This window comes from Peromyscus californicus, unplaced genomic scaffold, assembly GCF_007827085.1.
Source record: "Peromyscus californicus insignis strain IS unplaced genomic scaffold, ASM782708v3 Scaffold_19__1_contigs__length_69161282, whole genome shotgun sequence".
Taxonomy (NCBI): Eukaryota; Metazoa; Chordata; class Mammalia; order Rodentia; family Cricetidae; genus Peromyscus; species Peromyscus californicus.
The window spans coordinates 2,493,970-2,521,233 of record NW_026294491.1 but is presented as its reverse complement, the minus strand read 5'-3'; the positions used below and the strand labels follow the sequence as shown (position 1 = coordinate 2,521,233).

At 52.2% G+C, this 27,264-nt stretch overlaps 2 protein-coding genes across 3 annotated transcripts; both read left to right on the top strand.

The window, feature by feature from the left end:
* The first annotated feature begins 102 nt into the window (after window positions 1-102).
* Slc44a4 (solute carrier family 44 member 4) lies at window positions 103-15,674 on the top strand. The gene is made up of 21 exons (XM_052744035.1): window positions 103-136; window positions 2,436-2,484; window positions 3,134-3,207; window positions 3,322-3,400; window positions 4,044-4,143; window positions 4,225-4,347; window positions 4,678-4,738; window positions 6,875-6,965; window positions 7,040-7,123; window positions 7,380-7,615; window positions 7,720-7,819; window positions 9,198-9,290; window positions 9,483-9,585; window positions 12,638-12,966; window positions 13,058-13,152; window positions 13,260-13,363; window positions 13,474-13,547; window positions 13,727-13,797; window positions 13,899-13,993; window positions 14,239-14,323; window positions 15,519-15,674. The coding sequence occupies exons 1-21, from the start codon at window positions 103-105 to the stop codon at window positions 15,635-15,637; spliced, it is 2,199 nt and encodes a 732-aa protein (XP_052599995.1). The 3' UTR covers window positions 15,638-15,674.
* A 1,397-nt stretch (window positions 15,675-17,071) lies between these two features.
* Window positions 17,072-20,725, top strand: Neu1 (neuraminidase 1). 2 transcript variants are annotated; one of them, XM_052744230.1, is made up of 6 exons: window positions 17,072-17,279; window positions 17,576-17,768; window positions 18,095-18,357; window positions 19,049-19,231; window positions 19,357-19,579; window positions 19,670-20,725. In XM_052744230.1, exons 1-6 carry the CDS (start codon window positions 17,139-17,141, stop codon window positions 19,900-19,902), a joined length of 1,236 nt encoding a protein of 411 aa, XP_052600190.1. In that variant the 5' UTR covers window positions 17,072-17,138; the 3' UTR covers window positions 19,903-20,725. The 2 variants fall into 2 exon arrangements, with proteins under 2 accessions (XP_052600190.1, XP_052600191.1); XM_052744231.1 differs by having other exon boundaries at window positions 17,164-17,279; window positions 17,562-17,768.
* Window positions 20,726-27,264: the final 6,539 nt, after the last annotated feature.

The window sequence follows — 27,264 nt, the reverse complement described above, 5'->3', positions numbered from 1 at the left end:
GGACCACAGGCGGGGGGTGGAGCTGTGACGTCTGGGAGGGCGGGGCAGGCGGCAGGTGAGCGGCCAGGTCTCCCTGGCTCCAATCACTCCGGAGACTGAGCCATGGGGGGAAAGCAGCATGAGAAGGAGGCTTACGGTAAGGCTGGGGTTAGAGGCCTGGGCTCTGGAGAGGCGGCGGGGCTCTACAGGCCATGGTGGCTGAGGTTGGTTCCAGGCAGAGGAACTAGAATCCTAGGTCTCTGAGGAGAGGCCCTGGGAAAACAGGGAAAGAGAATCCTGTCCTGGGAGAATGGTCTCTGCTGGGCCACAGCACAGGTCTTGCATACTGAAGTGGGATCTGAGTGTGTAGGTGTTGGGCCTGGCCTCAGGGGGCTGGTGGGGGGCACAGGGATTCGGGCCTGGACTCTTAAGTCCCTGAGGGCAGGGACCTGGCGAACAAAGCCCTCATGGTTAGGAGGCAGGTTGGAGTCCTGAAGCTTCTGCTCAGGACAGACCTCAGGGTCCAGCAGCCACCAAGGAGGAGGCTGGGTTCCTGCAAACCAGGGGGACTCCAGTTTAGACTTTGGATCTCTGAGACGCAAAGGTGCTGCGGGTCTGCCAACCCACACCCTGTGGAGACTCTGACATGCCAGGGTCTATGTGAAGAGCTAGGAAGCCGGGCTTCTGAACTAATAAAGTTCTTGTGAGGATTAGGGGGCTGGGACCCCAAACTTCAGGAGACAGCCTACTAGGATTCCTGTGAAGTGGGAGACTGGGACCCTCAACTGCTGGGGTCTGCCTGCTGTTGTCTCTTTGAAGAATAGGGGCTGGTACCCTGGGCTAAGGGGATCCTTGTGAGAAGTAGGGGCCGGTACCCTGAGCTGCTGGGGTCTGCCTGCTGCAACCCCTGTGAAAAGTGGGGTCTAAGGACTGTGGTGGAGAAAGGGCTGATACCTACCTTAAGGTCTTTGTTGGGAAGAAAAAGAAGCGGGGAGCTGTCGGGGGCACTTTGAGAAATAGGGACAGGGCTCTGTAGAGGGTGAGGCCAGAGGAGAGAGGAAGCAGGGGCCTGTTTCCAGAACTGGTGAAATGAAAGGGCTGGAAGTCTTTCCCTGAAGTCCTGAGAGGCGAGGGCTGAGCGAGCATTTCCTTACCTGAGGACCTTCAGCGCCTACAGGGGAGCTCATTCTGAGGGTTGGGCCTCCTCTAGGTGGGGCTGGTGTCCCCTAGGAGACCGCGTAAGGGCCAGAGCACTCCACAGAAAACTTCCTGGAGCAGTTTTGGGTCAATCATTGACCCTGTGTCCATAAGTCCGGGTGGGACAGAGTCCAGAATACCCAAGAAAGCAGATTCCACCCTACCCCAGGCTAGCCCAGCCCTCAGCTCTCCTTCAGTGTCCACCAGGACCCTGGCAGTCTGGCCCCACCCCCTCCCCTGTGTACTGAAGGAGGACCAGGAACAGGACATGGCCACAACCCCAGCGGCCAGCTCAGATGTCGACCTGACTGGCTACCCAGAGCTGTGCGGTAGCCTCAGTGGAGGGTCCGCAGAGTTCCTGCTTCCTCCCTGTGCCCTGCAGGGCTTCACAGCTGTGATCATACTTTCTTTGTCATATCCTTGGGCCAGAGGGCTGAGCTAGTGTGAGAGTGACAGGGTCCCCTGAGGGGCTCCCCACCTGCTGGTCCAGAGAGGACCTCCCCGCAGAGAGGACCAGGCAGGGGGTGAGGGCAGAGATAGGATGGGGGCCTGAGAGCCACTAAGAGGTGTCACAGAAGCTGACCAGGGAAGGGACAGAGGACCAGGGCCACATTCTACTCAGATGGCCTTGAGGGGGAGAGTCAGAAACACATTTCCAGAAGCCCACTATAAAAAAAAAACCTGCTCAGAAGGCTGAAGCAGGAGGATAGCAAGTTCAGGGTCAGCTGGGGGAACTCAGAAAGACCCTGTCTGAAATACAAAGTAAGCCGGGCGGTGGTGGCGCACGCCTTTAATCCCAGCACTCGGGAGGCAGAGCCAGGAGGATCTCTGTGAGTTCGAGACCAGCCTGGGCTACCAAGTGAGTTCCAGGAAAGTCACAAAGCTACACAGAGAAACCCTGTCTCAAAAAGCCAAAAAAAAAAAAAAAAAAAGAAAAACAAAACACACAAATGGCCGTGGTTATAGTTTAGTGAGTTTAGTGGCAGACTGTTTGCCCCTCGTGTAGAAAGCCATAGATTCAATATCCAGTACTACAAAAAACGAAGGCCCCACTTCCCACCTGTTGCTAGGGGAGAAGCCAAGGCAGGCAGCCACCATGCTGCTCACAGAGCTTGCAGACCAGGATACTGCCGATCCAGCTCCCTAGTGACCTCTTCCTGCTAGTCAACCAAGCAGGCTCCTGGGACCCAGGGATGTCTGGAAGGGACAGGATGTGGGGAGAGAGCACTTGCCTCATTCTTACTCTCCCCCGCCCTCAGGGAAATCAGTCAACTACGACCCCTCCTTCCGAGGCCCCATCAAAAACAGGTGAGCTGTGGCACCATCTCCAGGGGTGTGGGGAGGATTTGGGTTGTCGCAGGAGCCTGGTCCACTGAGGCATCTGTGTGTCTGGGGGATTTGAGGGTCTGGGTGCTGGGTCATTCTATTTTTTGACTTGGGTGCCAGTTACTCAGGTGGGTATACATTTGGGGAAAACTCACCCAGACGAGCATTTCTGAGCTCACTCTCTTTCTGTCTGCCTCTGTCTCTCTCTGTGTGCATATGCCTGTGAGCTTGCAAGCCTGTGTGTGTGTATGTGTGTGCGCGCGCATGTGTAATTCTCTATGATTATCATGTGTGATTATATTCCAGCAGAAGAATCCCTATCCTAAGGAAATTTTTCTTGATATAAAGAATGCCAATCTTGCCGGGTGGTGGTGGCACACACCTTTAATCCCAGCACTCGGGGAGGCAGGGCCAGCCTGGTCTGCCAGAGAGTTCTAGGACAGGCAGGGCTACACAGAGAAACAAACAAACAAACAAATGAAAAAAAAAAAAAAAAACAGGCATGCCAGTCTCTCTAGCACTCCCCAATCGTCTAGCCCATGTCAAAACCAGAGTATGCCCCACACCTGCACCCCAAACTCCCCACCCCATCCCTACACACATCCCGGCTCAGACGTCCATCTCTCCCCAGGGGCTGCACAGACATCATCTGCTGTGTCCTCTTCCTGCTCTTCATTTTGGGTTACATCGTGGTGGGGCTTGTGGGTAAGTTTCCAGGTACCCAGGGTGAGGGGCAGCGACCTAGGGAGGGATTACCACATAGCTGCCTGCCCCCAAGTGTCTGCCTTCCTATGATCTTATTGTGTGTCCCTTCTCCAGCCTGGGTGTATGGAGACCCTCGGCAAGTGCTCTACCCCAGAAACTCCACGGGGGCCTACTGTGGCATGGGGGAGAACCAGTGAGTATGAGGAGGGAAGACAGCAGCTTGGGGGGCAGGAGACACCCCAAGGTAGACACCAGAGCCCGGCATCTGCTGTTCTCCAGCCCTTCCTCACCCAGCCTCCCCGGGACTGGATAGTGCAGGGCCAGCTTAAGAGTCTACGTTTAGAGTTCAGACATCGCTGTCTGGGTCCCCAGCTGGGATGAGTTTGGGTGGTATGAGCAGCCTCTCTGGGCTTTAACTTCCTCCAATGAAGCAACAGCGCCCTTCCAGAAAGTATGCAGGAAATGCCCGTAAATAATAAGCTGTTAACACTCCTGTCACCATTACAATGCTCCAGGCAGGTGGGGTGTTTCACACCTAAACTGCTAAGCCTCCCGAGGTTGATAACTTCACTTCACACAAGACAGACTTGAGGCCTTGTTCAAGGTCATAAAGCTACCTTACGAGGGGCTGTGCTCCAGAATCAATACTCTCAGCCACACATTGGCTGGTGCAATTTATTACCATAGGTGGTCTTCTGGGCCTCCTTATCTCCCCAGAGAAGCTGGGCCAGGAGCTGGACCTAACTAGTTCGGTCCACAGGGCTATCTGTGTATTAAGAGAATGACACCCTGCACCTGTCCAGGCCCTTAGGCATGTGCGCCCTCTCTTCCTGCAGGAATAAACCCTACGTTCTATACTTCAACATCTTCAACTGTATCGTGGCTACCAACATCATTTCCATCGCCCAGAATGGCCTACAGTGCCCCACACCCCAGGTCAGAAGCCAGGGCCTGTGCGAGCCCCGCCTGTCCCCAAGGCCCTAGGTACCAGCCCCTTAGCATGTTCTGTACCCACAGGTGTGTGTCTCTTCCTGCCCAGTATCCCCGTGGGCTGTGGACAGTTCCCAGTTCTCAAAGACAGTGGGTGAAGTTTATAAAGAAAACAAGAACTTTTGTCTACCAGAGGTGCCCCCAGACATGGTAAATGCTGGTTCCCGTCCCATAGTGGAGGAGTGGTAGGGAACTTGGACTCTAAGGAGGGATGAGCCCATCTGAGCCTTAATGTGGTAGAAGTTGTGGTAGAGGTGATGGTGATGGTCGTGGTGATGGTGATGGTGGTGGGTGGTGGTTGTGATGGTGGTAGTGATAGTTGTTGGTGGTGATGGTGGTAGTGATGGTGGTGATGATGTGGTGGTGGTAGTGGTGGTGATGATGTGATGGTGGTAGTGATGGTTGTTGGTGATGATGTGGTGGTGGTGGGAGCCACACTTTTATATCTGTGTATGTCTGTTCTTCCTTCTCCACCCCCAGAATGTGATGAAAAGCCTGGAGCAAGAACTCTGTCCCAGTTTCCTCCTCCCTTCTACTCCAGGTGAGAACCATGAACGTTACTCTCTCAGGCATCCTCTCATCCAGTATTTTCATTTCTCAAATGAAAGACGCAGGCCCAGAAGAAGAGAGGCCCTCAGCATGCCTTCCCTACATTCTGGGTGGAGAGATCAGAGATATTTATTTACAAGAGGTTGGATGAGCACCAGACCAGTTAGATGCCGCAAGCCTATGGTCCCAGCTAACAGGGAAGCAGAGGCAGGAGAGGTTGAAGACCAGCCTGGGACACAGCAATATCCTCTCTCAAAACAACAGTAAAACAGGGCTGATGAGATGGCTTGGCACACAAAGGTGCTCGCCACCAAGTCTGCCGACCTGAGTTCGATCCCCAGGCCCCACACAGTAGAAGGAGAGAGTGGACTCCTGAACTAGCTCTCTCCAATCACCACAGGCCTTGCACAACCCACACACATTCACACACAATAAGCAGATGTAATAGTGTTTCGTGTGGATGAGTGGTGTGCAGAACACTGTTTCCTGGCTTGTGGAATGCCCTGGGTTCCATCCTCAGCACTGCAGAAACAGAACAGAGTGACAATAACAAATCTCCTGAGAACAATCATGGTGGGGCTGGAGAGACTCTCAGCAGGTGTGTGCTGCTCATATATGGGTTCCCAGCACCCATACGGTAGCTCAAAACTATCCATAACCATCCAGGGGCCCTGATACCCTCCTCTGGCCTTCACAGGCACCAGTCACGCTGGCGCTTATCACACATGCAGGCAAAGCATTCATACACACAAAATATGCTGGGCGTGGCGGTGCAGGCCTTTAACCTCAGCACTCAGGAGGCAGAGGCAGGAGGATCTCCATGGATTCAGTGAGTCCCAGGTCAGCAAAGGCCTACATAGTGAACCCTGCCTCAAAAATAAAACAAGATAGATAAATCTTAAAAAGGTGATTTTTTTTTAAAATAAAATATAATGGATGAATGAATCTGAGGGAGTACAGCCACCTGAGACATCCATCCAATCGTTACAAACGGACAAGGCTGGGTAGGCCGATCACAGTTGACCTTTCTTTGGTGCACACATCGTCCCAGCAGCACTCGGAACTGGTTTGGTTTATTTAGAGACAGAATCTTATGTTGTGGCCCAACTGGCACCGGTGTGTGATCTTCCTGCCTCAGCCTGTCCCTCTGCTGAGATACCAGGAAGGCACCACCGTGTCTAGCTGCCTTTATTTATTTATTTGTTTGTTTGTTTGTTTGTTTTAGTAGAAAATGCTCCCTTCCCTTCGGCACCATTGGGTCTAATCTGCATACAAACAACCCAAGCTAACTTCCTCTCAGCACCATCCTTGTATCTGCTCTCAGTGTAAACAACCCAAGCTAACTTCCTCTCAGCACCATCCTTACATCTGCTCTCTTCGTAAACAGCTTAAAGCTTAAGCTCTATTTGTCTTTCTCTCAGGCACCCTCTTTGCAGCCCATGTGTGCCCCCCAATACTTTCTGACTATAGTATGAGAAAAGACAAGATTTCAAGGCAAGTGCCATAGGGAAGGGCGCCCCAGGGCCGCTCCGAAGCAGACAGATCTGGATTTACGCTTGAGCGCTTTCCAGCAGGAGGATCTCAGGCCAGTTACTCAACCTTTCTGTGCCTTGTTTCCTCAACTTTGGGATGTAAGTGATAAAAACAAACCTGCTCGGCTACCTGCGGATCCAGAGTCAGTCACGTAACAGGCCCAGCTAGAGATCTGGAGATAGAGCTGGGGTAGGGGCTGAGCTGAGAGAGAGGAGAGATTCTGAGGAGACTACTTAGAGACTCCACGAGCGAGCAAGCGAGCGCAGAGGTGTGCAATGTGCATAGGATCCAGGGCCTGGCCCAGGGCCATGACAGCCTGTTGAGATAACCCATTCCGCTGAGGGACCAATGATGTGGAATGAAGAGACCATGACCTAAGTAGGGAAGCAAGGTCAGGGCTGGAGGTATTGCAGGAATCCAGGTAACGGGGTGTAAGGACATCTGCCCAATGGCAGGGAGGGAATACAGGCTGCAGTACCCCCAACCCTGAAAGACCAGAGCCCACCCATCCCTGCTCCCTCCCGTGACCTGACCATGCTCTGGGGTGGGAGGGTCAGACAGACTCCCACCCAGCAGCCCCTGTTCTCTCTTCTAGCTCTGGGACGTTGTTTTCCATCCCCCAACATTAATTTCACCTTACCCGGGTACGAATGGATCGATAACACCACTGTCTCTAAGGGGATCAGGTAAATGTCCTCTCCATCACCCCCATGTCCCTTCGTACCCTCAGCCCCATCTGACTCCATCCTTCTCCAAACAGTGGCCTCCTTGACAGCATCAATGCCCGGGATGTCTCTGTGAAGATCTTTGAAGATTTTGCCCAGTCCTGGTATTGGATCCTCGTGTGAGTCCACAGCTTCCCCACAATCGATCCAGCCCCTCCCTCCTCCCCCTGCCCTTCCCTGACTCCCTTTCCCTAAGTCTGTGTGTGAAGCCAAGGCTGTGATCAGAGGGGAGCTGGCTCAGAGTGGACCCTGAGCCAGGCAGGACTTGTATCAGAAAGTGAATTGAAGCTACGAATACTGGAGGATACAGGAAAGGAATTGGGGGGGCTCTGAAGGGCTTAGGAGACCACCCTCATTTACATTCCCTACCTGCAGGGCCCTGGGTGTGGCTCTGGTACTGAGTCTGCTCTTCATCCTGCTCCTTCGCCTGGTGGCAGCTCCCCTGGTGCTGCTGCTGATTGTGGGGGTGCTGGCCGTGCTGGCCTATGGCATCTACCACTGCTGGCAACAGTACCGGACGCTTCGGGACAAGGGGGCCTCCATCGCCCAGCTGGGCTTCACCACCAACCTCAGTGCCTACCAGAGCGTGCAGGAGACCTGGCTGGCTGCTGGTGAGTCCCCTGCTGCCCCCCTCCATCCACTCGCTGCCAAGGGTTGCGTTGGTTGGGTGACCCTAGCTCTGACTGGGGACCACCACCTGCTGTCCCCCACACAGTAATTGTTCTGGCTGTCCTTGAGGGCATCTTGCTGCTCATGCTCATCTTCCTGCGCCAGAGGATCCGAATTGCCATCGCTCTGCTGAAGGAAGCCAGCAGGTCAGGGCCTGCCTGTGAGGGAGAGGGGTCCTTGGTTAGGGGTGCTGGCCTGGATGGGGTAGTAAGAACCCTGAGGAGAAAGGCAGAATTGCTCAGTGAGTAACACCGCTGAGTTTCAGCCTCTTAGGGCCTCGGTTTCCCTGTCTGGTTTGTTCTGTTGTTATCTGGGGGGATGGAAGGAGATAAGACTGATTTATTTTTGTTTTATGTATGGGTGTTTTGCCAGTGTGCACGTCTGTGCACCACGCATGTTTGGTGCCCCTGGAGGCCAAAAGAGGGCATTGGATCCTCTGGAGCTGGAGTTACAGACAGTTGTGAGCCCAAGACTGCTCTAGAGAGCAACCAGTGCTCTGAACTGCAGAACCATCTCTGCTGCCCCAAGAATTTGTTTATTGTTTGTTTGTTTGTTTGTTTGTTTGTTTGTTTGTAGACAGGAGCTCATGTAGTCCCCGCTAATGTCAGAGCAGCTATGTAACTGAGGCTGTCCTTGAACTCCTGATCTCCCTGCTTGCACAATATGGTGGTGATGGTGATCCCGCAGGTTCTTGGGCAGCACAGGCTGACCTCCAACTCACTATATAGTTGAGGATGACCTTGAATGCATCCTCCTGCATCTACCTCCAGATGCTAGGGTTGGGCATGTACCACCTGACCTCCTTTATTCAGTGCTGGGGGTTTAACTCAGGGCCTCCTGTGTGTTACTCTACCAATAAGGCTACATCCCCAGTCCTCCTGTATCATTTCCCTACCCCAGTCACTCTTTTGAGGGTGTGTCTTGCAATATAACCCGGACTGGCCTCAAACCCATGGCAACCCCGCTATTTCTCAGCCTCCTGAGTGCTGGGATTGAAAGTATGTGCCACCACACCCAGCCTCCCTGTTCGTAAGATGTTGTAACAGCAGTCTAAATTTTGCAAGGGCACTGTGGGGACTGAGTACACTGTGGGGACTGAGTGCATTGTGGAGACTGAGCGCATTGTTGCTGACTAAATGTGTAGAACAACGGCTTAGCACTCTGTGGGCACAGGCGGGAGTTGCGGTGGCGGGAGTTGAGATGGGAGAAGCAGACACTGCCAAATGGACCAGAGGGGCAGGCCACCTTTTGGGGGTTCTCTTCCCTTACACTCCCCGAGCCCCCCATGTGTCTCCTGCAACTCCAGGCTCCTCTGAGTGTCCCCTGAGCCTTACTGGGTTCACCCAGAAAGTCTACTGTGTACCCTGTCTGGAACCAGGTTCTGGGGATGTGGAAGACAAAAGCTGTAGTTCTATTTCTGGCCTGGAGATTCAAACAGGCCAGAGGAGGAGTCCAGCCAGGGTCAGGCCTGGGAGAGGATGCCCAGGGCTGAGGCTCCAGTGGACTACTCTTGTCTCCCTGCAGGGCTGTGGGCCAAATGATGTCCACTATGTTCTACCCTCTGGTCACCTTCGTCCTTCTGGTCATTTGCATCGGTTACTGGGCCATGACTGCTCTGTATCCTTTATACAGCCCCCACTGGCGCTCCGGGGGCAGGACAGGTCCCATGTGGGGATGTAAGGGGACTGAGTGGCCCGGGTGAGCAGGGGTTGAATGCCAGCCCTGTGTGTGTGGCGAACAACCTGTACCAGTTCCAGGGGTGTCCTGTGATTGACAGCTGCCATCATGCTTTTCTTGACTCACTTCTGGGTACCTGGCCACGTCCGGGCAACCCCAGTACATCTATCGGGTGCCCGACCCAAGCACACCCGGCTGTGAGGGTGCACCTGTGAACAAGTCCTGTGACCCCATGGTGAGAGGGAGCAGGGTGGGTGCTGAGGGGGTGTTGGGGGTCAGTTAGCCCAGATCTCCCCTAATGCAGAAGTACCTGAGAGGGCAAGGATTCTCCCGTGGATGGAACCTCCTCAGTTCTACAGTTGAGTACCCGTTTTGTGGAGTGATGTGGGCACAGGACCTCTGAAGTGAAGGTGGGGAGGCTGAATAGCAAGCAGGACCTTTCTCTGCACTCAAGGCCATTAAATACTTCCTCCTCCTGGGTCTCCACCCATTGTTCTATAAATTGGAGCTGATCCTAATCGCCGTCTCTGTGGGTGGCTTAGGAGCATTAATGGCATTGGGTACATCTGGTGCTGTGTACCATGCCTGCCCAGGACAGAGACTCCCACTGGATGGACTGTTTTATTTCCCTTGTCAAGTTCTGGGAACAGAGCCCCAGGCAGCGGCACTGAGAGGTCCACTGGAGCGATGTCTGGAGGAACTCGGGAGGCCTGTGGGTACTTTCCCAGCACTTGAGAGGTGGAGGCTGAGGAGAGGATCTGTACCAGTCTCCGTTACACAACTAGTCTGAGGCCAGCCTGAGCTGTGAGGCTGTCCCTAAAAAACAAAAATAAGCATAACAAAAAGCCACACCATGCCCACAGGAACACACCTCTAACTCCAGCATCCTGGAGGTTAAGAGTAGAGATTTCCACTTCAAGGTCATCCTGGAGACCTTGCCTCAAAAACAACCCCTACACACAAAAGAGAGAGAAGGCTCATTCAGATTTATAGAAGACCCACTGTGTTCTGTGCCCAGGGGGACCGGGCTTTCCTTTGTAACTCACTCACCCTCTAACTGTGAAGGCTGCCGCAAACCCATGGTGATCTGTTGAGAGAAGGGGGCTTTTTGCTTTCCTGCCCCCACCCACCTTTTTTTTTTTTTTTTTTTTGAGTCAGGGTCTCACTATATATATAGCCCTGGCTGGACTGGAACTCAATAGGTAGCCCAGGCTGGCCTCAAACTCAAGTGGATCCACCCGTCTCTGCCTCCCAAGTGCCAGGATTAAAGTCGGGCACCGCTATGCCCAGTTTTATTTCAAACATTCATGGTTTAGGCACTCAGGAACCATGAAGCTTTTAAAGTCATGTTTTCTGGATTTGTTTAGTTTTAATTACTCTTTTTTTTTTTTGGTTTTTTGAGACAGGGTTTCTCTGTGTAGCTTTGCACCTTTTCCTGGAACTCACTTGGTAGCCCAGGCTGGCCTCGAACTCACAGAGAGCCGCCTGCCTCTGCCTCCCGAGTGCTGGGATTAAAGGCGTGCGCCACCACCGCCCGGCTTAATTACTCATTTTTTATGTGTTATTGTGGACATTTCCAAACACATGCAGAAGTCAACCGTACAGTGGTGGTGAGTCCCTGTGCCCAGATCCGGTGGCCCGCAGCTTCCTGTAAGAACCCCTCCTCCTCCTCCTTTCCCAATGCTGCAGTTTGAACCCAGGGCCTCATGCATGAGCTACATCCCTAAGCTGCCCCCACCCTCAACTTTTAGGAAGTTTAAAACAATGTTTTCTCTCTTTCTTTCTCTCTTTTATTATTTCTCTATGATTTCTTTCCTGTTTACTATTATTTTGTGCATATGAGTGTCTGGCCTTCATGTATGTTTATGCACCACATTGTACTTGCTGTCCAAAGAGACCAGAAGAGGCCTTGGATCATCTGGAGCTAGAGTTACACACAGTCGTGAGCCACTGTGTGGGTGCTGGGAATGGAACCCTGGTCCTCTTGCAGAGCAGCCAGTGTGCTCAACCACTGAGGCATGGCATAGCTCGCTCCCCCGACTCTGTTTTTTGTTTGTTTGTTTTGTTTTGTTTTTTTGAGATAGGGTTTCTCTATGTAACCCTGGCTGTCCTGGAATTCACTTTGTAGACCAGGCTGGCCTTGAACCCAGAGATCTGCCTGCCTCTGCCTTCCAACTTCTGGGGTTAAAGGCATTTCTCTCTCTCTCTCCCTCCCCCCACTCTTGTTTTTTCTAGGCTGCCCTGAAACTTGCTCTGTAGCCCATGCTGACCTCAAATTCACAATGATCCCCTTTACCCTAGCTTCCTCAAATGTTGGGATTGCTGGGGTAAAATACTGCATAGCCCCGGTAGTTTGAATACAAACTCTGACTATCATGCCACTTCACACATAAGTATTCTAAGGTGGATCTCAAAGAGCATTTGTTTGTTTGTTTATCTGGGTTTTTGTTGTTGTTGTTGTTTCATTTTTTCAAGACAGGGTTTCTCTGTGTAGCTTTGCGCCTGTCCTGGATCTCACTCTGTAGCCCAGGCTGGCCTCGAGCTCACAGAGATCCGCCTGGCTCTCCCTCCTGAGTGCTGGGATTAAAGGCGTGCACCACCACTGCCCGGCTTATTTATCTATTTATAAACAGGGTTTCTTGTAGTCCAGGCCCAGCCTGGATCTTGCTATGTGGCAGAGGAGACCTTGAATCTGTGATCCTCCTGTCTCCCACGTGCTGTGATTACAGGTGTGCCCAACCATGCAGGGTTTTATGTGCTAGGCCAGCACTCTACCAACTGATACACTTCTCCAACTCTTTGACAGATGACTTAAGAAGCAGAGCCTGAGGATTAGGTCAGTGATAAAAAGTTGTCTTTTGTTCCTGAAGCTCCGGCTTCTACACTAAAAATAGGAGGAAAGGGGAAAAAAGAAGAAAGGCGAAGTCTAACGAAGCTGGCCATGACGCTCAGTTTTGTGTGTGGGGTTTGTAGGATGTGTGAAGATCAGTGCTCAATCCCGGCAGAACACTGGTGCATGCCACACACCCCGACACTGTTTTGTTATTACAGCCAACAAAATTACTTAATGTCATTAAATACCCTGGGTGCCCTGACGGCAGCTCAGAGTCTTCTCTAAAACAGGTTCCTGGAAAAGTAAGATGGAGAGCAGGCTGAAACCATAAAACCACCCACACACTGGTCTTGCCCGAGGCATTCTAGACAGCTCTTGTGCCAGTCTGGAATCCAGGAAGCTGGTTAGTCACACTACGGCAAGACTGAGGTGATCTGAGCCTGGAGGCTGCTAGGAACAGGGAAGGTCCAGGATCCGCCTGCAAGTCCCGGGCCTGAACCTGCCATGTCCCCCCTGTCACTTCCAGGACCAATCCAAGAACTTCTCCTCGTGCCCAGGGCTCACGTGTGCCTTCCAGGGCTACTCGTCCACAGGCCTAGCCCAACGTTCTCTCTTCAACCTGCAAATCTATGGGGTCCTGGGGCTCTTCTGGACTGTTAACTGGGTACTGGCCCTGGGCCAGTGCGTCCTTGCTGGAGCCTTTGCCTCCTTCTACTGGGCCTTTCGTAAGCCTCGAGACATCCCTACCTTCCCCTTGAGCTCAGCCTTTATCCGCACACTCCGGTAAGCCAGGGGCAGCCCCCTAGGGAAATGTTAGCCCTAGGAATACCAGGAAGTGCTGGGGTGCCTCAACTTACCTAAACACCCTCTGCAGTTACCACACTGGGTCACTGGCATTTGGAGCCCTCATCCTGACCCTTGTGCAGATAGCCCGGATCATCCTGGAATACATTGACCACAAGCTAAGAGGTGAGTGGGCGGCGGCGGGCAGGCTGAGCTGCTGGAATTGCTGGAGTCTTGAAGGGGGCCAGGCAGGCGGAAACCAGTGGCTAAGCGTCGGCTTCCTTTGTCCCCAGGATCCCAAAATCCTGTGGCCCGATGCATCATCTGCTGCTTCAAGTGTTGCCTCTGGTGTCTGGAGAAGTTTATTAAGTTTCTCAACCGCAATGCCTACATCATGGTGAGCACACCCTCGAGCAGTCCCTTGCCCTGAGCCCCTCTGCCCAGGCTCCACCATCGTATGGGGAAGATCACCAAGGGTGTGGCTCTGACCTTTCCTGCTCCTCTCAGATCGCCATCTATGGGAAGAATTTCTGTGTCTCAGCCAAAAATGCCTTCATGCTGCTCATGAGGAACGTAGTCAGGTCAGGCTGCCATGGGGTCCCCTACCCAGCTCTCGCATCCTTAAGCTGGCCTCATGGGCAGACCCTGCTCAGAAGGGTCTCATGTTTGGTCCAGTGCGCTGTTGTCACCATCTTGACATGGGAATAGATGTCACTGTTCCCAGTCCTGCGAGGTCCCTCACCCCTCACTTCCACTACAGGGTCGTCGTCCTGGATAAAGTCACAGATCTGCTCCTCTTCTTTGGGAAGCTGCTGGTGGTCGGAGGTGTCGGTAAGGGTCACGTCAGGGTTTACAGAGCCAGGCGCCCCCTGGGGTGCAGAAAGGGGTGTCTGCGGAGGAGCAGCACTGACCCAGGACTCTTGTCCACACAGGCGTTCTGTCTTTCTTCTTTTTCTCCGGTCGTATCAAGGGGCTGGGGAAGGACTTTGAGAACCCCCACCTCAACTATTATTGGCTGCCCATCATGGTGAGTGACACCTCTCTCTGCTTCACCCATGTCTCCAGAAGAGCCCAGGGGTCTTTTGTTTGTTTGTTTGTTTGTTTGTTTTTCGAGACAGAGTTTCTCTGTGCAGCTTTGGTGCCTGTCCTGGATCTCACTGTGTAGACCAGGCTGGCCTCGAACTCACAGAGATCCACCTGGCTCTGCCTCCTGAGTGATGGGATTAAAGGAGTGTGCCACCACCGCCCGCCAATCAGATTTGTTTCTTGCAGACCTCCATCATGGGGGCCTACGTCATCGCCAGTGGCTTCTTCAGCGTTTTTGGCATGTGTGTGGACACGCTCTTCCTCTGCTTCCGTGAGTGTCCCCCAACCAACCGCCTCCCCCACTCTCAAGCGCTTGATTCTTCTGGCTTTTCTTGGATACTGGTTGCCTGTAGCTTTCTGAACTAAAGGGGCCAGTGAGAATATCTTCAGGCATTCTAAGCCTAGAAGTTTGGGGAGGAAAGAAGGGATAAACCCTGGACATTCTCAGAGAGGGGGACCTTCTCAGACAGAGGCCTGGCTAGAAAATGTAGGAAGATGTTAACCATGAAACACTTCCCAGGAGGTAGTCATAGTGTGTGTGTGGGGGCTGTTCTTCCTTCTTTTATTTAGGCTTTTGGGGGAAGGGACATACAGGGAGGTGAGATGGGAATCACACTATATAGCACAGGCTGACCTGGAAATAACTGTATAGCTAAGGCTGGCTCAAACTCATGATCCTCCTGCCTCAGCCACCAAGTGCGGGAAATCATGGTACTTTTTTGTCCCAGTGACAATGCCCCCTGGACCTTGTGTCTGCAAAGGCAGGAACACCCCACAGCTGTGTGAAGCCATGCACTAAGCAATTAACAGGAATATTTTGTTGTTTTATGGTTTTGTTTCTTGGTTAAATTTTATTTATTTACATAGGGTCTCTCCATGTCTTCTTGGCTGGCTCCAACTCGATATATAGACCAGGCCGGGCCAACTCCAAATAGTCTTCCGGCCTCTGCCTCCCAAGCGCTAGAATCATGGAGATGCACAACCATTCCCAAGGCAGAGTTTTGCTGTGTAGCTCAGGCTAGGCTTGTATTCTAAGTCCTGCGGTCTCCACCTCCACCATGATGAACCGACATGCCATTTTTCTTTTTTTTTTTTTGGTTTTTCGAGACAGGGTTTCTCTGTAGCTTTGCGCCTTTCCTGGAACTCGCTTTGGAGACCAGGCTGGCCTCGAACTCACAGAGATCCGCCTGGCTCTGCCTCCCGAGTGCTGGGATTAAAGGCGTGCGCCACCACCGCCCGGCTGCCATTTTTCTTAATCCTGTTGTTAGTCTATGAAATAATACGATTATTTACACACTTGATGTGAGGAAGCAGGTTATACAGCTTTCTGGGTAGGTTCTATAAGCTGCCTTACATTGCTTGGACAGGAAACCAGGCTGTTTGATCTACACAGCCCGGATTATTCCTGGGGTTCAATAGGGTTCCGTTTATCAGATCTCCTCTAATGGGTCCTTTCTGCCACTCAGTGGAGGATCTGGAGAGAAATGATGGTTCCCAGGAGCGGCCCTACTACATGCCCAAGTCACTTCTGAAGATTCTGGGTAAGAAGAATAAGACACCCAGTGAAGGAAAGAGGAAGAAGTGAGAGATGGGGCCGTGACCCGGAACTGCAGCCCTCCTACACAGAAGCCCAGCCATCTACGCCTTAAGGATCACAATTTTATAGTAAACAGATTTTATTAAAGATTAATATTTTATATTCTTGATAAGTATGGTTTTGTTTCCAAACTCATTTCTCTTTTATTAAAGTCTAAATCACTGTTACACGGTTGGATACCAAGTAAAAGAAAACTTGTTCAGGGGCTAGGGTTAGGAGACTGGGGGTGTTCCTCAGCTGGTAGAGTGGCTGCCTAGCATGGAAGGGCCTCCAGATTCTGTCTGCAGCATAAACGTGGCCTGGGACTCTTGCCTGTAATCACAGTACTTGGGAGGTGGAGGCAGGAGGACTGGGAATTCCAGGTCATTCTTGACTCCATAGTGAATTCAAGGCCAGGTGGAGCTGGGTGAGACCTTGATTCAAAAGAAGTGTGTGTGTGTAGGGGGCGTGTAGGGGGCGTATTGTTCAAATAAGGCAATATGTCACCAACAATCCAGGCAGCTATTCATTTCTTTTTTTAATTAATTAATTAATATATTATTTATTTATTTTAGTTTTTCGAGACAGGGTTTCTTTGTGTATCCCTGGCTGTCCAGGAACTTGCTCTGTAGACCAAGCTGACCTCGAACTCACAGATATCTGCCTGCCTCTGCCTCCCGAGTGCTGGGATTAAAGGCCTGCGCCACCACGTCCGGTTCATTTTATTTATTTTAAGAATGTTTCTATGTGCCAGGCAGTGAGTCTGAGGCCAGCCTGGTCTACAGAGTGAGTTCCAGAACAGCCAGGGCTAGACAGCAAAACCCTGTCTTAAAAAAAAAAAAAAATTCAGCTAGTTCAGCGAACCATTTTGCCCACGCGACCTCCTGTCTCTGCCTCCAGAGCACTGGGATTAGAGTGGGTTCCATACCTGCCCAGCTTTTATATGAAGTTTGGAGATACAAAGTCCTGTCCTTCGGCTGGCTGGGCTCCTGTCCTCAAGAGTGTAGAGCAAATGCTTTTCATACTGAGCCCTCTCCCCAACCCCAGGGGACTCTTTAATACATATATATATAATATTTATTATTTATATAATAATATAATAAATAATATAAATAAATATAGATTTATATATAAGGTGTGCACCACTACACCAGATTTAGGTGGTGGCGGGAATTGAACCAAGGGCTTCCTACAAACTAGGAAGGCACTCTACCAACTGAGTCACGCTGCCATCCCTTATTAGTTCCTTTCCTGGCCGCCGGCTGCTTTAAAACAGGCCCCGCCCCGTCGTCGCTTTCCGGGTATCAGGGCCAATCCAAAAGCTCCTACGGGGACTGAGGCCGCCCCCTGGGCCACGTGCCGAGGTCGGACAGCGAGAAGGACCAACCGGAGTCGCCGCGGCTGGCGAGGGGCGGGGTCGGGGTGACTTGAGCGCATTTAAAGGGCCGGGGTCAGCTGACGGCTCGCCGCCGGTGACCCGGTTCGCGGACGGGCATCGCGGAGGGGAGCGATGGCGCGGGCACAGCCGAGCGGACCCCGGGCCCCGCTGCGCTGCCGGGCGGGCCGCCGGGGTCAGCTGCTCGCGGCGATCTCCCTGCTGCTGGTGTCGCTGGCGGGATCCCGGGCCAGGGTGGAAGATGACTTCAGCCTGGTGAGCCCCGCCGCCCCTGCCGAGGTGGCCACTGCCCCGCAGCTCGGCCACCTCTCCGAGCGACACCCCTGCCCGCGTCCTCGCCGGTCCCTGAGGGTTCCCCGAGGGTTCCCTCTCCCCTCGCAGCCTCTCCCCTGCTCCGGAACCTCCGGCTTCCGCCCATCCTCTCCTCCGGACTCCCTTCTCTTGTTCAAGGACACCCCTCACCCCTGCTCGGGCTCCCCATTGCCCTCTCCCGTGGGAACCCTAGCTGGGGCGGCGACCTGTCTGTCGGTCTTCAAGCCTCGTCCGCACAGGTGCAGCCGCTGGTGACCATGGAGCAGCTGCTGTGGGTGAGCGGGAAGCAGATCGGCTCGGTGGACACTTTCCGCATCCCGCTCATCACCGCCACCCCTCGGGGCTCGCTCCTCGCCTTCGCCGAGGCCCGGAAAAAGTCTGCCTCCGACGAGGGAGCCAAGTTCATCGCCATGAGGAGGTCCACCGACCAGGGTACAAAGGTGCCCGGGTGGAAAGTGGGTTGTACGAGTGACTGGAGATCGGGAATGGGGGGATCCCTTCACCGACCCAACCGCCCAGGGATAGAACTTCGAGGCCTGGGTCCCTAAGGAGTTAGGGAAGCCCCGAGGGGGTAAGAGTCCAGGGAGCTAACCGCAGCCACCAAGGGGTGATCTCATAATTCACTGGGAATGAAAATTATGTGGCTGAATGGAGTGAGCAGGAAATAATGTCAGAGAAAGAAGGAACAGGGCCCTGGTGCCACCTTAAGGTCCCTGGGGAGAGGCAGGACGTGAACAAGAAACCGCTTTTTTTTCCAGGTAGCACATGGTCCTCTACAGCCTTCATCATAGACGACGGGGAGGCCTCCGATGGGCTGAACCTGGGGGCCGTGGTCAACGATGTGGACACAGGCGTGGTGTTCCTTATCTATACCCTCTGTGCTCACAAAGTCAACTGCCAGGTGGCCTCCACCATGTTGGTGTGGAGTAAGGATGATGGCGTTTCCTGGAGCCCGCCCCGGAATCTCTCCGTGGATATTGGCACAGAGATGTTTGCCCCGGGACCAGGCTCTGGCATTCAGGTTTTTATCCTGGGGACCCGTGAAGAGGGCAAGATCCTGGGAATCAGATTCTTTCTTGAGTGGGATTCCTTGCTGGGCGCCAGCATTCTAGAAAGAACACCCTAGTGTGGAGAAGACGGAACTTGGCCATTGGCTTCTCACATGGAGGTTGGCAACACCTCTGTCCTTAGCCTGAGCAGGGTAGACTTGGGTGGCTTTGGGCAGACACGTACCTTTATCACAGTGCCCAGTGTCCAGCAGAGTCCACGCTCCGGCTGGCTTTAAGCTCCCAAGGCTGGGTGGGCGCTTGTGCACATGCCCAGTGGTGCATTCTGCATGTCCTGGGGAACTTCCAGGGAAGGGCCATGGGGAGGGCGTAAGTACCAAGCATGATGTATGCGTGTATGAAAATGTCACAGCAAAACCCATTTCTTTGTATGCTAACCAAAAGTTTATTTCAGAACAAAAGGGCTAAGGCAAGCAAGTCACTGTGAGTTAAAGGTTAGCCTGGGCTACACTGAGTTCAAAGCCAGGCTACATTAAAAAAAAAAAATGAAATTGAAAAGAGAGTACTGGATGTGGGGAGATAAAAAGCATAGTCCCAGTACTTGGGAGGCAGAGGCAGGCGGATCTCTGTGGGTTCAAGGCCAGCCTGGTCTGTAGGGGGAATGCCAGTACAGTCCCCTCTGACCCCCGCGTCCTCTTCCCACAGAAGCAGCGGGAGCCCCGGAAGGGCCGGCTCATCGTGTGTGGACACGGGACGCTGGAGCGGGACGGCGTCTTCTGTCTCCTCAGTGACGACCACGGTGCCTCCTGGCACTTCGGGACCGGCGTGAGCGGCATTCCCTTCGGCCAGCCCAAACACGAGCACGATTTCAACCCGGACGAATGCCAGGTGAGGAGTGGGTGGGAACATGCTCGCCCACCCCACCGCCTGGCCCGGACTGCCGTGTCACCCAGCTCCGGCTTCTGCAGCCTCCCCTCCCCGGGCTCCCCTGAGGCCTGGTTCTCTCCCCTTAGCCCTACGAGCTTCCCGACGGCTCGGTCATCATCAATGCCCGGAACCAGAACAACTACCACTGCCGCTGCAGGATCGTGCTCCGCAGCTACGACGCCTGCGACACCCTCCGGCCCCGCGATGTGACCTTCGACCCCGAGCTCGTGGACCCTGTGGTCGCAGCGGGAGCAGTGGCCACCAGCTCGGGCATTGTCTTCTTCTCCAACCCAGCCCATCCTGAGTTCCGTGAGTGCCTGAGGGTGGGGTGAGTGGGGGCGCCGAGCCTAGGCCAGGCCGGGACGGAGCCGAGACCCCTCCTGACCATTGCTCCCCTAGGAGTGAACCTGACCCTGCGCTGGAGCTTCAGCAATGGCACGTCCTGGCAGAAAGAGAGAGTCCAGGTGTGGCCAGGACCCAGCGGCTACTCGTCCCTGGCCACCCTGGAAAACAGCACGGATGAGGATGGAGAGCAGCGGCCCCCGCAGCTGTTCCTTCTGTACGAGAAAGGCCTGAGCCGCTACACCGAGAGCATCTCCATGGTCAAAGTCAGCGTCTACGGGACGCTCTGAGCCCTGCCGTGAGGACGCCAAGTCCTGGACTCCGGCTTCATGGCCCTCCGGGGGCTGCCTGAAACCCAGCTCGTGCTCGGACTCTGGTCTTTTGCAGAAGCAATTTCTCTTTGACAGGGTTAACGGCCCAGCCTCCTCTCCCAGCCAGGAAGTCCCTTCCTCCCCAGGAGCAGTTTCCAGAATGCTGGGGATAGCCCTGTCCCCTCTCTCAGGACAGTGGAGGTGTTCCTTTCTGGGACAGGATGGGGGTGAGGAGTTGTCCCCTGGAGTGTAATAAATATGAACCCAGGGAACTGGCCGGCCATCCTCCTAGGGTTTGGAAGCAGGTACAAGATCTGAAGAGGATTGCTTAAAGTCCCCAGGGCAGGACGCCCTTTCAGAGTACAGGTAGACACACACACCCTTGATTATTTATAAATCAAAATATTTGTAATTTAAGATTTTTAATGAAGGAGAAAAAGCGTTTGTGGAGTCTGTGGTTCTGTCCACTCACACCTTCCTGACTGCCTCAGGGACACTGGTGAGATAGGAGTGAGGTTCGGAGAGAGACTGGTCCACTCATTGCTTGGGAAGCAGAACCCGGTCTGTCGATCAAACCCCACTTGCCCATTGACAGTCCTCCCTGCCCTCTTCAGTGTCCGGGAGTACCAGGGAGCTGTTTGGGGTATTTTGGTTGGTTGGTTTGGTTTTTCAAGACAGGGTTTCTGTGTAGCACTGGCTGTTCTGGAACTCACTCTGTAGCCCAGGCTGGCCTTGAATTTACAGAGATCTGCCTGCCTCTGCCTCCTGAGTGCTGGGAATAAAGGCGTGTGCCACCACTGTCCTACTGAGGATATTTTATTTCTAGAATGGGGTGGAATATGAAATAGGGAACAGGTGTGTAAAGCCAGATGGGAAGCCTTGTCAGCCCAGCCTGTGAGAAGGACAGTCTATGAGAAAGCAGCGCCTTCACCCTTAGGCAGATGCCCCTGGTGTCGGGGAAAGCAGAGCCCTTCTCCGCAGGAAAAGGAAAGAGCCTAGATGGATGCTAAGTATTCTGGGTGCCTGTAATCCTGAACTTCCTGGGTTGAATATGTAGCTCAGTGGTAAAGCTTGTGCTCGGAATGCCTAAACTCTGGGTTCAGTCCTTGAGGGGTGTGTGTGTTTATTGAGAGAAAGGCGTACTGCGGTCAGGGGACAGCTTGCTGGAGGTGGTTCTCTCCTCCTCCTCTGTGGGTCCCAGGGATCGATCACAGGCTGTCAGGGTTGGTGGCCAGTGCCTTTGCCAGCTGAGCCATCCTGCCAACTCTGCTTTAAGAAAATTACTTTCTACGAAGAGGAATGCCGGTCACATTCATTTGCAGTTTAGAGTCATTTTTCTTTTGATAGCTTCTCGAAGAAGTGTTAAGACAATCTGTCCTGTCCTGTCTGTCCCCCTCGGGGCTTCTGACACAGCGTGCATGAGATAAGCACGTCAGCACTCAGGGGCCTCAGTTCAGTGCATTCCTATGTGCACATGCGCGCGCGCACACACACACACACACACACACACAAATACAAATGCTTAGGTTTTCTAAAAAAATGACAGATAGGTTGTCTTTTAATCACTTTGTTTTTAGCAAAAATCTTATGTATCTCAAAGTGGATTGAACTCACTACGCAGCCCAGGCTGGCCTCCAACCCAACATCCTCCTGCCTCAGTCTCCCAAGTACTAGGATAACAGAAGTGTGCCACCACACCTGGCTAATAGACTTTTTCAAAACACAAAAGGAAGAAAAATGGTTACCATGTTTTCAACATTCGGTTCAGGTTAGTTTTTGGTTTGTTTGCTTTAAGGTGGATCTTACTATACTGCTCAACTGATCTCCAATTCCTGAAATCCTCCTGCCTCAGAACTAGGACCGTTGGTATATCCCACGAAGACAGGCCAACATCCACAATTGGTTTGGTTTGGTTTTGTTTTGAGACAGGGTTTCACTATCGCCCCGGCTGTCTTGGAACTCTCTTTGTAGCCCATGCTGGCCTCGAACTCACAGAGATCCACCTGCCTCTGCCTCTCGAGTGCTGGGATTGAAGGTGTGTACCACCACACTGGGCTGCTTGTTTGTGTTTTGAATCAAGGTCTCACATTGTAGCCCAGGCTGGCCTGGAATGCACACTATCCCAAATGCTTCACATCCTGCCTCAGTTCCTTTTAAAGGAATCTAAAATGAAATTTAAAAAATGAATATTTTGTCACTGAGCACTCAGAAGTACTAACAGTGTCATCTACTATCTAACCAATATTCAAATTTAATTGAATGTCTCAAAAATATCTCAGATCTGATCAAATCAGAACTGAAACCCAGGCATGGTAGTATAATCTCAGCACTCTGGAGGCAGAGGCAGGAGGATGGCCAGAAGTCTAAGAGCAGCCTGGTCTCCAGAAGCAAGACCCTTTTTCTAAACACAAACCAGTGGAGAGATGGCTCAGTGGTTATGAACACTGGCTGCTCTTGCACAGGACCCTGGTCTGACCCAGCCCCCCACAGTAGCTCACAACCACTCCAGTTCCAGGGGACCGGACACCCTCTGGCCTTCACAGGCTTCAGGCACATACATGGTACACAGACATACATGCCAGCAAAATACTCATACACATAAAAATGATTTAAAACAAAAGTAAAAATCAGGACTCAGGAAAATCTGTTCCTCCTTGCTGACTCTTTTATATATCTATATATATTTTTTGTTTGTTTTTCGAGACAAGGTTTACTCGGCGTAGTTTTGGTGCCTGTCCTAGATCTCACTCTGTAGCCCAGGCTGGCCTCGAACTCAGAGATCCGCCTGGCTCTGCCTCCCGAGTGCTGGGATTAAAGGTGTGCGCCACCACCGCCCAGCCCCTGATTGCTGACTCTTGCAGCTCTTTAATCTGTGGTACCCCTCTGTTTGCTCAGCTGGTAGCTCCATTTTAGTCCCATCTGGACATAAACAGCAGGTTGTCCTGGGATGGCCCTCTGCCTTTGTATTTTTGCTTCCTTGATGTCATCTAACGTCTCCCTCCATCTCCTGTGTCCACAGCTGTGAGACCCATGAAGGTTTGGCTGGATTCATGTTGCTCTTGGGGAGAGTCCGATTCCCCCATGGCTTCCATGGCTGCCCACTGCTCCTTCAGGCTTGCTTACCCTGCTTGTCCCCGACTGAGCACAGGGTTGGGGGCACAACCATCTTTGGAAGTTTTGCCTGTAACCCTCCTAAGCAACAACACCATGCTGGGATGTGTTGTTCGTTACCATTATTTCGTGGAGTTGCAAATGAGTGATTTTTACTTTTTTCTTGTTTTTCTCCTCATTTATTAGCTGCATTTTTTTTCAGTTAAAAATAATCTTTCCCGGGCTGGAGAGACGGCTCAGCAGTTAAGAGCACTTGCTCTTGCAGAGGACCTACCTGGGTTTGACTGGTAGGACCCACATGGCTGCTCACAGCCATCTGCAACTTCCGTTCCAGGAGATCTGATGCCCTCTTCTGACTTCTGTGAGCACCAGGCATGTTCATCCATGCAGGTGGACACTCATATACATAAAACTAGAATACATCTTTAAAAAAAAATTAAGACTTTAAGAAAAGAAAGAGAGAGCTTCCTTCCTCTGGGCTGTTTGTTCCTGGTGCATGGTTGGTACAGGAACTTCGGGGTGTGGGCTCCCTCTCCCTTAAGCAGTTCTCAGAGTCAGTTGGTGTAACTTGCTGCCCTAGTCAGTAAACCACATGGTTGCCCCATGGAACATACAGAGGCCCATCCACTGGCCTGCCAAAGCAGAGGGGGAGGGCCTGAGGAAAAATGATTGACAGTAAGACTGTAAGACACCTAACAAGACCATGTTAATAGAGATGGACAGAATAGTCAAACGCACGCACGCACGCACGCACGCACGCACGCACACGGGAAGGGGGAGAGAGGTGGTGGCCAAGGGGAGCTTGGTGAAATATAACTGATCATGGGCAGCGTGACCCATCACCTGCCTTCTGCAGAGCCAAAGACCCTGAGCTCCAGTAGATGATGCTTGAAGACCCCCTCCTCCCCGGGACAGGCTCTGGAGCCCATCATAAACCAGACCCCTCCCTCACCATACCCCATGGCAGCACCAGGTGCCCTCCCCACCCAGTGCTTGGAACGGAACCCGGGGTCTCGGGCATGCTGGAGGAGTGCTGTACCGCTCCCGAGCCATACACCTGGCCCTGGATTGTTTTATTTTATCTTGGTTAGGTGACAGTGTCGATATGTAGACCAGCCAGGCCTTGAACTTGTGAGCCTCCTGCCTCTGCCTCCAGAATACTGGTATTACAGGCATTTGCCACAACTCTATAGGACAGTATAGATCCTGGAGAGATGGTTGGGCAGTTAAATCCAGAGCACCAAGGTTTGATTCCCAGCATCTTCAGTTTACAACTGGCTGTAACTCTAGTCCCAGGGGATCCAAAGCCCTCTTCTGACTTCCTCGGGCACCAGGCACACGTGTGGTGTACATATATACATTTAGGCAAAACAGTCACACGAATAAATAAATAAACCTAAAAGAACATTTTAAATACATTTCTAGGGGTTGGGGATTTAGCTCAGTGGTAGAGCGCTTGCCTAGCAAGCGCAAGGCCCTGGGTTCGGTCCTCAGCTCTGAAAAAAAAAGACAGAAAAAAAGTACATTTCTAAATGTTTATCATACAGGCCTAAAACCCTAAAACCCGAGTTTTGATCCACCACCCATGTAAAGGCCAGTCATGGGGAGGTGACACCTGGGTACAGAAGCTGAACTCTGGAAGCGCAGCCAGTGTCCGTAAACCTCCAGCCCCAAGACAATGCAATGGTTTGCATTGGTTTTAATTTGGAACCAATTTAATGCAATGGTTCCAAAGGGACTGGAGAAATGACTCAGCCGTTAAGAGCGCTTGCTGCTCCTGGAAGGACTCGGGTCCCCAGCACCCACATGATGGCTCTCAACCATCACAGCTGCAGTTCTAGGGGGCTAACACCCTTCTCTGGCCTCCATGGACACCAGGCACTCATGTGGTACACTTACATACAAGCAGGCAAAACATTTCATAGACACAAAAGAGTAAACTAAAAAAAAAGAAAGCATGGGCAAACACGCAATGTGGTCGGTAAACGTCTTGGTTTTTCATTTCCTTTTCTTTGATGTGCTGGGAAAGGAACTGGAGGCCACAGACATGCTAGTCAAGCGCTCTGCTCTTCAGTGGGTAAACTGGTCTCGATCTTTGTTCTGGGTATAATGGAAAAGGCTAAATATGTAGAAAATTCTAACCGAGGCTCACACTTCTGTGAGATGGAGGTTAGAAGTCACATTTCCTGTGGCCCCAAATCTGTAAACCAAGAGCCTAGTGGTGTGACAGAGCTTCAGCCTTGGTTTGGTCTGCTGGGTCCAGTGCAAGAATTCTGTCCAAACTCAGGCCTGTAAAAGCTACTAAGAGGCAGTCTGGCCTCCAGCAAGCAGGCAGGTGAATGCTTCTGACTCACTGGAGACGTTGAGCTGCCCCAGCAGTTGGAGGCCCGGTGGAAAGCAGGGGGAAGCAGGGACTATCAGGAACAAACACGGGTCTCTGAGAATGCCCTGCCAAGCACCAGTTACCCTGACACTGTGATCAAAGAGAGGTGGAACTAGCAGTTCAGCACATCTAGGCTTCAGCATTTGATCAAAGAGATTAGGAGAAATGTCCTGGGGGAGCAGAGGCTGGAGAGACGGCTGAGCAGTGAAGAGCAGGAGTGGAGGAGCCTGGACTCTGGGGAGGCATCAGTGCTGGAAGAGGGTGTGGATTTTGCCAAGATGGAACCCAGGGATGGGCGCATAGTTAGGCATGTCCTGGGTTCATTTCATTTTGATTTGAGATTAGTTGTTTAAGTTCTCTCTCTCTCTCTCTCTCTCTCTCTCTCTCTCTCTCTCTCTCTCTCTCTCGTTTATTTGTTTGTTTGTTTTTGTGTTTTCGACACAGGGTTTCTCTGTGTAACCATTCTACCTGTCCTGGAACTCTCTCTGTAGACCAGGCTGGCCTCGAACTCACAGAGATCTGCCTGCCTCTGCCTCCTGAGTGCAGGGATTAAAGGGGGGTGCCACCACCACCGGTGAGAAAGAGTTTAGATAGGATCTAAACCTAAAACCTAGCCTCAAACCTCAACTTCCCTGTATAGCAGAGTCTGGCCTTAAACTGATTCCATCCTCCCACCCCTAGGGAATACCCCCCCACACACCCCGTTCTGAAGATTAGACAGGGTCCACCTTAGAGGTGAGCACTGTATTATCCAGCTGTTTCTTCAGTCCCTTTTATTTTTTTGAGACAGGATCTAGGTAAGTTTCCCAAGCTTTGATCACACTCTGTAGCCCAGGCTGGCCTTTCGCTTGCAATACTTCAGGCCTCTTGAACAGCTGGGTGGACAGTCCCATGCCTTCAGGCCTGGCTCTTCATACTATTTACTGTTCATCATAAAAAAAAGGCTAGGCTGGGGTGTGTAGTCAAGAGCACACCCATGCTCAAGGCCCTGCATTCCAACCTCAACACGGGGGAAAAAAATGTTTAAAGTCTTCTTTTTATAGAGGTTGTTCAGTTCTCTCAGAAAAAAATCAAACCAGTGGAGCACTGGAGTCCCTGTATGGTCTGGAAGATGCCCACCCCCCAAGAGCTACCTTCACAAGGCTGTGGAGGCCCCTCACCCAGTGTTACCCACTAAGGTTTAACTGGAGAGTGGTGGCAGACATCTTTATCTTTGATGTATTTTTAGATTTTAATGGTTTAATGATAGGCAGTAGGCATTCTAGAATGTCATCATTTCCACTCGAGGGTCACCTGACCAGGGACGATGACATCTCACACTTCAGTGTCAGCATGTACTTTACCCTTGGAATAACTTGTTTCCTTATTCTTTAGAAAATAAAACAGCAATCCAAAGACAGCCCTGTGGGAGGCAGGGGACGGACACCTCATTGGCCAGTTGGAGACCAGCCTCGGCTACAGGAGACCTTTTCTCAAAACCGAAAACCACAACAATAGCTAAAGACAACCATGGGAAGGCTGGCCTGCTGAGAGATGCTGCCCATGTCCTTGGGCAGAGCTAAAGACACCGCCTGTGCCTGTTGGAGCGGACAGCATTAAACCTGAATGGCCAGAACAGCTCCCAGGAAGCCTTGCTGGTTGGCACAGCCCCAAGGTCCATCAGGTTGAGAAGTTTCTCCTGCTGTTTAAGGACGGTTTCCTTTCCAGGTCACTAATGTGGCATTCAGTTACCTGTTCATCGTGTGTTTACTTTAAATATAATTAATAGGTTTTCTGGCCCTCGATAATAGGTTTCTCCACCAGTGCAGTAAAGCCAAATCAAGCCAAATTGAGAAAGTATAGCAACA